We start from the raw sequence: 9,492 nt of genomic DNA on the forward strand, positions 1-9,492 counted from the left end.
CCTTTATGAGACAATAGTTACAAATAGTCCAAAGCTAGTATTTCTGAAAGCCGCGTGATACCCCATTTTCAAATTTTGCTCCCTTTAAACTATATTTAAGCTGGCCCTGGGACTCATCTCAGAATAAGCAGCAACTGGCGGTTTCTACTGTAACCGAGGGCTTTCTAGAAGAGATTGGGAAGGACCTCATTGAGCAGAAGTAACAAAGAAGGACACTAAGCCCCCAACCACCTTATTCTATCGCTCTGAGGCACTCCCACCTCTCTGAGTGCTTGCTATTCCAAGAGATGAGGATGGTAAGGGACCTCGGTTAGGGCTTCCCAGGTGGCGCTAGTGGTAAAACGGTAAAGAACCCACTTGTCAATGCAAGAGACATAAAAGAGGCCGGTTTGATCCCTGAGTGGGGAAGATCCCCCGGAGGACGAAATGGCAACCCACTCCAGTATCCTTGCCTGGAGAATCCCATGAACAGAGGAGCCTGGCAAGCGAAGGTCCACAGTGTCGCAGAGAGTCGGACCAGACTGAAGGGACTTGGCACGCACAAGGGACGTCTATTAACGGCCTCCGGCCGGCAGAGGGAGCCCAGCCTCAGCGAGAGGCAGAGAGAGCGTCTGCCGGGCGCCCGCCGCGTTGCGCCGCCGCGGAGGGGCGCTCCGCCCATCCCAGGCTGGCGGCGGGCCCAGGGTTGGGGACGCTCGGCGGGCCGTGGGCTTGCAGAGCCATGAACGGGGCAGGGTCGGGCCCTCGCCGGCGGGCGCGAGTGTCCCGCCTCGTCTCCTTCAGCGCGACCCACCGCCTCCACAGGTGGGGTTCGCCCTCCACAGGTGGTGGGGACAGGGCCGTGGAGCCCCGGGACGAGGGCCCGGGTGTGGGAGGAGCGGGGCTGCGGCGGATGAAAGGCTGGGTGCGCGCCGCGGCCTCTTTCGGCCGCCAGGCTTTGTTGTTGGCGTCACAGCAGTGGCGACTGGAGTTGACCCGCTTCCCGGGGTCCCTGATGTTCAAAAGAGTTAAATTTGCCCAGGTTATTCAGTGCCAGGCACATCGTAAACAGGCAGAGCGTGCTAAGTCGCTTCCGTCGTGTCCGACTCTGCGATCCCATGGACTGTAGCCCGCCAGGCTCCTCTGTCCTTGGGGATTCTCCAGGCAAGAGTACTAGAGTGGGTTGCGTTGCCCGTCTCCAGGGGATCTTCCCGACCCAGGCAGGGCTTGAACCTGGGTCTGCTGCATTGGCAGGAGATTCTTTACCACTAGTACCACCTGGGAAGCCCGAAACACTCGATACATGTTAGCTACTATAATGTATCAAAAGCCGCATCTTTCCTCACTAATATCGCTACTGCAGGGCGAGATTTGTTCACTTGTTACTGAACAGAAAATGAACCTGGATGTTCACTTTCCCGAGAGTGAGAAGCACAGTTGGGGTTTTGAACGCAGAGTACTCAGACTGCTTGATTGCACTCAAGAGTTGATTTTGTGGAGGGTGTTGCCACTCATTAGCAAGCTTGGCTGTCTGAGCATGTGTTTCTTGGTGTATACCATGGGGTCGCTAAGAGTCGGACACGACTGATCGACTTCACTTTCACTTTTCACTTTAATGCATTGGAGAAGGAAATGGCAACCCACTCCAGTGTTCTTGCCTGGAGAATCCCAGGGACGGGGGAGCCTGGTGGGCTGCTGTCTATGGGGTCGCACAGAGTCGGACACGACTGAAGTGACTTAGCAGCAAGATGAAGATAATAATTTCTACCTAACAGGATTCACCCATCCATTCATCCACTGGACCGGTATTTATTAGATCTTGGTGCTAGGCAACAGGGATGCAGCACTGACTAAGACCTGTCACAGTTTTCTGTTTGGAATGTACAAACTGGTCAGTTTTGTGGCAGGTACAGTGAGATAATTTTGTGCAAAAACTTTGTGAACAGTAGCACTCTAAGAAGTAGGTGAGCAGGAGAAAGGAAAGTAATAGAATCTCAAAAAGAAAGGGGTTATTAGGAAGCTCAAACGTATGAGAGTGGTAAAGCCTCATTGAAGGTGCACAGTTGACTGGACAGGTTAGGCACAAAAATCTATTAAGAAAATGGTTCTCTGCCTGGAACAATACCTGAGTATTGTAATTTTAAAGTTTACCTGGGTTTGAATACCCCTCAGTGGATTGGTGGGGTTATCAGTAGGCAATAGTTGAGGAGAAGTAAAGCAAGATTTTAAAGAGATGTACTAGGTCATGTAATTGTTTTTTAGGAGGAATGAGGTTTTTATTCAGATTTTTGAAAAACTTATTTTCTGTTGGGTTATAGTTGATTAACAATGTTGTAGTTTCACGTGAACAGTGAAGGGATTCAGCCATACATACATGTGTATCCATTTGCCCCCAAACCAGGAGGAATAAGATTTCAAGCTACTTGAGGATAACCATCTTCTTTTTTATTTAAGTTGCTGTGTACCATTGCTTCATTCATCCCATGCCTAGTATGTAGTAAGTGTAGTAAGTCCCCATTATACAAACATTCAAGGTGTGTACTTTTCAAAGGTGCGAACACACATCTGGTTCCAGCAAGGAACCAGAACCTGTGCCATCAATGTCGGGCATGAGTGAAGTTGCAGCTTGCTCTTTGTCTCCTACTGTTGACGATCCTTCAGCTCTACCATTTTCCACCTCCTCTAAGGAAATCAGTCCTGAATATTCATTGGAAGGACTGATGCTGAAGCTGAAACTCCAGTACTTTGGCCACCTGATGCAAGGAACTAACTCATTTGAGAAGACCCTGATGCTGGGAAAGATTGAAGGCAGGAGGAGAAGGGGACGACAGAGGATGAGATGGTTGGATGGCATCACCAACTCAATGGGCATGAGTTTGAGTAAACTCCGAGAGTTGGTGAGGGACAGGGAGGCCTGGTGTGCTGCAGTCCATCGGGTCACAAAGAGTCAGACACGGCTGACCTCCAGGCACTAGCTCTTTTTGCCTGTTTACTTGATGCTAGACCCTATATGCCAGCTGTTGTACTATACTACTGTACTTTTCAAGGTATTGTACTGGATTACAAATGTTTTATTTTTTGTGTTGGTTTTTTAGGTATTATTTGTATGAAAAGTCTTCTAAACCTATTACAGTACAGAACTATATAGCTGATTTATGTTAGTTGGGTACCTTAGCAAACTTTGGGCTTATGAACACATTCTCAGAATGGTATTCTTTATATGTAGGGGACTTACTGTATTCAGTAAATGTTGAGTTGAAAAATGGAAGGGTCTTCAGCAGATCAGCTTTGAAATCTTGCTGTGGAACAAGGATGTTGAATTTATTTATGCTAATTTGTATGGTATGTTTGTCTAATTAGGGGATACATTGTGGTTCCTGACATAAAACTAAGTAATGAAATCAAATGGATTTATGACTCTATTTGATGAGCTAAAGAATAATAAGTTGTGAAGTTTTTCAAAGGCTAGAGAAAACTAAGTGTAGGGAACAGAGAAGGTATCAAAACTTGTGTCATGTTGATTTTTTTTTTTTTTGGTCAGCAAATCTCTTAGTAATGAAGAAAACTTGAAATTATTTGGGAAATGCAACAACCCAAATGGCCATGGGCACAATTACAAAGGTGAGAGAAAAACTGGTGAAATTTTAGCCCTTTCAATAATAATGAATGACTGTTGAGCAACTATGGTCTTAATGAGTACGAAACTTTATGGACAGAGCATGAACGCTTTGAGTCTTGAATGCGAAAGTAAATGAAAGTTCAAAATGAAAAGATCTGTTGCTTTAGTTGGATGTATCTTAAGTTACAGTTGAAAACAGAATGGTTTAAAAAATTTTTTCCTTGGCCTTCGAGTACATGACATTCCTTTGGCACCATGTTTTCTTCTAATTAGGTATTGCTGAGGTCAATGATAAAATTAGATTGTATTCACTGTGTAAGTAATGACTGACAAAAAGAGAGTATTGGCTCAAGATGTGCTGTATGACAGGAAAATAAGTTGGGCCTAAAACTTTGCCAGCAGTGTTCTAAGGAGGTAATTAATTTATGCAAGGACAAGAGACTTGTTTATTGAAATACAGATGATATAAAAAAAAAAGCTGTGTAAGCCATAGAGTATCACAGCAAATGATATGGTGGAGTAAAAAGACCAGAAAAGATGTCAGAATATTGGGCTTTCACGTGTAGTTCCTGTCTCTTACTTGATCTGTATCTCTCATTCTGTTTGCTCACTTATACCTAATGGTGTTTCTATGAAGCTGAAAGAAATATGTAAAAAGTCATTAATTTGCAAAGCATTCTCATCATCAAGATCTTTCAGACGTTTCACTTTTTAAAAATTAATTAATTTTAATGGGAGAAGAATTATTTTTCAACGTTATGATGGTTTTTGCCCTACATCAATATGAATTGGCCACAGGTATACATTTTTTCAAAAGTACTTGTTAATCTACAAATCATTGCTATATACTGTGTTTACATTTCTATAAGTAGAGGGGCAATAATTTTAGGCCCGGTAATTGTTTGCTTGCTCAGGAAGGTAGGAGCAGCTCAGTGTGTAGCTGGATTTCTTCCTGTACATTTTCTACTTTTATAGGCAGTGATTAAGCATCATCTTGAAGTAGAGATTCCTTCCAAGTACATCATAAGCAAAATTTGTACCCTTTTTGGCCTTGGCTAAGCATCCTTATGTTTCTCTGCCATGGTCGAATTGCATTAGTTGATAAAAAGATCTTAACCGAAAGAACAGACATTGTGGCCGGGGCCGGGGGTGGGGGAATACAGCTTTGTAGAGCAGAGATCTAACACCTAGTTTATGTTGCTAACTTGTGTTTGGATGTTAATCTGTTGAAAGTCATGTTGGTTTTTGGTTTTGTTTTTTTCCCCATAGTTGTGGTGACAGTACACGGAGAGGTACGTGCTGAGCATGTCTGTGGTTTGTGCAGATTGCTGGGCCCTCTGTCAGCCAAAGTGATGGATTCTGTGTTGAAAAATTCTGTTCAGATTCGTGTTGCTTCACTGTTGGTCTTTGTGTACGGTGAGCTGCTGCCATTTCAGGCCTTTCCTCTCCCGAAGCATCATCCGTCATGTGCTATATGTGGACAGGTAGAAGGGCAGTGCAGTGGAAAGGGAGCCTCGAGTACTTGGTGTTTCCACGCCGAGATGGATTGTCTCGGGGATGAAGGCAATGTGGGACCAGTTTCTGCACATGTTGCAGTCTTTAATAATTTATCAGAGGTTAAAATATGAAGAGCATACTATAGTAATACTCACCTTTGTTTATTCTTTAGGTTGATCCTGTTACAGGAATGGTCATGAATTTGACTGACCTCAAAGAATATATGGAGGTAATGGCATGCTGGATGCTATTTTGTGCTGTCTTCTGAATGTAATATTTGATGGCCCCCTTTTCACTTCCCCAGCCAAGTATCATCAGAGGTTCTGTGACCTGGCAGGTGGAATTGGGTGTGGGAATGGGATAGTATTAATAGTTGGAGGAGCTTCTCTCAGTGTTCTCTAAAGGTGTTGGGATGACTGAATGGAAATTAGTCATGGTTGTATTACAATGATAGGAATGAATGTGGTGTGCTCATCTTGTCTTCTTTGTTGATATATCCTGGTTTCCTCTGTTTAACAAATTCTTCCCTTCTTTCAGGACACAGCCTTATCCTTGAAGCTTTCTATTCTTGAAATCGGTGAATTTTCCTTACATCTTTAATCACAGATTTTGATACTATCCTGTTTTATTCACTCTAGCTTTATTATAAACTCACTGGGGCAGTTGATGATAGGGATAACAAAAAAGAAGGTTTTCAGTAAAAGACTTACTGCTTATATCATTACAGAATTCTTGGATTGTAAGAGACTACAGAGGTTATCCATGCCAGCTTCTTCCTTCCTTTGACTGAGGTCGAGAGATACTGAATAGTTAACCTCCCCTACTTGCCCTCAGTCCTGTAATTAATCCTTTGCAAAGTTGAGAATTAGATTTCCTTCCATTCAGCTTTGTTTTTATTATACCATCATTTCACCTGTTTGTTTTGCTTCAACTTCGCTCCTTACTTTTATTTTAAAATTGGACATTTAATTAAAAATGTTATTATGAGTAATTATTACTTCTTTCATGTTGCTTATCTTCCATATATTTAACAAGTTTGCCTGCTTTGCATCAGTCTTTGAGCTGAGCACTAGGAATCCAGTGATGAATGAGACATAACTCTTAGCCACAGTGTGCTCACATGACTTTATAGCAGGTAAAGAACACTAAGTTGTTAAATGAGTGTTGGTTGAATAAATGAATGGGAGAATGAGTGGGTGAGCAAACAGTGCTGAGCTCAAAATACTTTAGGAAAGCTATAAAGACAAAGTTCTTGCAAACACTAGTGACATAAATATATATACATGAAGGTTTATAAGAAACACCCTAGGCAGACATACAGCAAAATACCAGAGGAGAAATTCTCTGCACTTTTTCCCCATCTTTCTGTACCTGAAGGACGCTGCATACCACATACTTAACTTTTGCGTTAGTGAAAGTGGCTTATGACATACAGAGACAAATTAGAAAGAGGCCTGTAGAAGAGGTCTCAATGGAAAAGTTGGGATCTGAACAGGAGTTTTCAGTTGAAACAAAGATTAAACAAGGATTTATTTTCTTGATATCCATGTGGATATCATTTATTTTAAAGTTTGTTTGGTTTAGGACTTACTCTTTTTATATGATTCTGATTTTTCTCAGAAGACGATTGTTATTGTTATCATTAAGGTACCTTTCTTAGAACCATACCATATGGAAATTTAGATTGTTCCACAAATTCTTTTTTTTTAATTGAAGTACAGTTGATGTATAATATTATATGTTATGGGTGTACAGTATAGTGGTTGACAGTTTTTAAAGGTTATACTCCATTGATAGTTGTTATAAAATATTGGCTGTATTCTTCATGTTGTACAGTATGTCCTTACAGCTTATTTTATATGTAATAGTTCATACCTCTTAATCCTCTGCCCTTTTATACTCTTCCTCCCTTCTCTCTCCCCACTGGTAACCACTAGTTTTCTTCATCTGTGAGTCTATTTTTTTGTTATATTCACTAGTTTATTAATTTTTTAAGATTGCTTAGGTTTTTTACAGTAGCTAAAAGCAATACAAAAAGTGAAGTGAAAGAAGTCACTCAGTTGTGTCCAACTCTTTGCGACCCCATGGACTGTAGCCTACCAGGCTCTTCCATCCATGGAATTTTCCAGGCAAGAGTACTGGAGTGGGTTGCCATTTGCTTCTCCAGGAGATCTTCCTGACCCAGGGATCGAACCCAGGTTCTCCCACATTGCAAGCAGACACTTTTACCATCCAAGCCACCAGGGAAAGTTTACAAAGAATAAGGCAATTACAATTCTTGCCATTGACAAAGAAAAATGCTGTGTATAATATATATTATTAAGAAGCCAGTCTTTACATGTTTTTAGTTTTCTTTCTAAGAGCCCAGGATCATTGTTAAATTATTCCTTATGGCAGAAACTCAGAACACCTTACATAATTTCAGTCTTAATCTGCTTTATAAAATATAGTACTTACTGAAGATGTGTCCTAACTATATTGTGGCATTGTGCTGAAGGTGAGACTGTTAGAGAAAAGTATTTGTGGTAACATTTTGGACAGAATTCAAGAAGTGTTAAACTAAATTCTGAATCACAGAGGCTTGTTATGAGAAAGAACCAGTGAATTCTCTATTTTTTGTTTTTTTACTTCTCTGCATTCAGTAATGAGGATATCCAGCCATTATGGAGAGCTAGGCCTTTTTTTATTTTAGAAAGTTTATTTTAAACTTTCTGAGATTGTTTTGTAAGACACAAAGTTCTTGCAAGTACTGAGTTAGTGATGAGATGATAAGGTAAGAAGATTTAGAGGCAAAGGTAGGACACTTTGAAGTATGATTCATAAATGGAATCAGTGATATTTTTCCTTTGTTTTGTCTATAGGAGGCAATTATGAAGCCCCTTGATCATAAGAATCTGGATCTAGATGTGCCGTATTTTGCAGACATTGTAAGGTGAGTGACTGTTTTACTTTATATAAAGAGTAGGAAAGAAGAATTTATTTTAACATTTTACTTGATTATTGTGTGACTTTTTTTTTAGTGTAATGATATCTTTTAAAACTAGAATTTTTATTCTCTGTAAATATTAAACATGAAGTTTCGCTTATTTGTCTTTTGATCTTCTTTCCTTTTCTTCTCCAGCACAACAGAAAATGTAGCTGTATATATCTGGGAAAACCTCCAGAAATTTCTTCCTGTGGGAGTTCTTTATAAAGTAAAAGTATATGAAACCGACAATAATATTGTAGTCTATAAAGGAGAATAACTCTTAGAGATTAATTTCCATCCATATTTGAAGAAGATCTTTATCCCCTTGAACAATTAAGAAGTCATCACCTAACTGTTGCACTTCCACATTGTGTTCTGGAATCATTGTGAGTGAGTCCTGTTCTAGACTCAAATCTAATTTAAAACCAAGTTTGTAATGTATTCTGAGTATCATTTAAAGAGTCTTTCATCTGTAGATTAAAATCACTTCAGCAAAATGTTCTGGTGTAGAATCATTTGGAAGCAAAAGAAATCTTTTTTTTTCATTATCTCATTTTTAGTATTCATTTTTTTCTTGGTATAATATAAATGGCAAAAATGTTTATAAGACTGACAGTAGGTGAATCTTATAAAAAATACCAGTGACCACAAAATCTGGAAACAGAGACTACATAATATTTCTAGTAGATTGAGCTCCCTTGATTACTCTTCTAGGATATGCTAAACGTGTTCCACTGGAAAAGGGAATAGCAAACCACTTCAGCATTCTTGCCTGAGAACCCTATGAACAGTATGAAAAGGCAAAAAGATATGACACAGAAAGATGAAATCCCCAGTTTGGTGGGTGCCCAGTATGCTACTGGAGAAGAGTGGAGAAATAGCTCCAGAAGGAATGAAGAGGCTGAGCCAAAGCAGAAACAACACCCAGCTGTAGATGTGTCTGGTGGTGAAAGTAAAGTCCAATGCTGTAAAGAACAGTACTGCATAGAAACCTGGAATGTTAGGTCCATGAATCAAGGTAAATTAGAAGTGGTCAAACAGGAGATGGCAAGAGTGAACATCGCATTTTAGGAATCCAGTGAACTAAAATGGACTGTAGTGGGCTAATTTAATTCAGATGACCATTATATCTACTACTGTGGACAAGAATCCCTTAGAAGAAATGAAGTAGCTCTCATAGTCAACAAAAGAGCCTGAAATACAGTACTTGGGTGCAGTCTCAAAAATGACAAAATGATCTCTGTTCATTTCCAAGGCAAACCATTCAATATCAAAATTCATTACAATATCAATAATCCAAGTCTACGCCCCAACCACTAATGCTGAAGAAGCTGAAGTTGAATGGTTCCATGAAGACCTTCTAAAACTAACACCAAAAAAAGATGTCCTTTTCATCATAGGGGACTGGAGTGCAAAAGTAGGAGGTTAC

General features: G+C 40.4%; 1 protein-coding gene across 1 annotated transcript; it reads left to right on the forward strand.

Moving 5' to 3' along the window:
• Nucleotides 1–579: 579 nt before the first annotated feature.
• Nucleotides 580–8,560, forward strand: PTS (6-pyruvoyltetrahydropterin synthase). Its single transcript, XM_069555042.1, has 6 exons — nt 580–804; nt 3,521–3,600; nt 4,868–4,890; nt 5,268–5,324; nt 7,957–8,027; nt 8,217–8,560. The coding sequence occupies exons 1-6, from the start codon at nt 722–724 to the stop codon at nt 8,338–8,340; spliced, it is 438 nt and encodes a 145-aa protein (XP_069411143.1). The 5' UTR covers nt 580–721; the 3' UTR covers nt 8,341–8,560.
• Nucleotides 8,561–9,492: the final 932 nt, after the last annotated feature.

This window comes from Ovis canadensis, chromosome 15 (genome assembly GCF_042477335.2).
Source record: "Ovis canadensis isolate MfBH-ARS-UI-01 breed Bighorn chromosome 15, ARS-UI_OviCan_v2, whole genome shotgun sequence".
In the NCBI taxonomy this organism is placed as follows: Eukaryota; Metazoa; Chordata; class Mammalia; order Artiodactyla; family Bovidae; genus Ovis; species Ovis canadensis.

Bases quoted from the DNA above. Each gene is read 5' to 3' on its own strand.
- PTS (XM_069555042.1), top strand. From the start codon at position 722: ATGAACGGGGCAGGGTCGGGCCCTCGCCGGCGGGCGCGAGTGTCCCGC. The intron at 4,891-5,267 runs GTACGTGCTGAG...TTTATTCTTTAG, and splicing joins TGGTGACAGTACACGGAGAG to GTTGATCCTGTTACAGGAAT. The intron at 8,028-8,216 runs GTGAGTGACTGT...TTTCTTCTCCAG, and splicing joins TATTTTGCAGACATTGTAAG to CACAACAGAAAATGTAGCTG.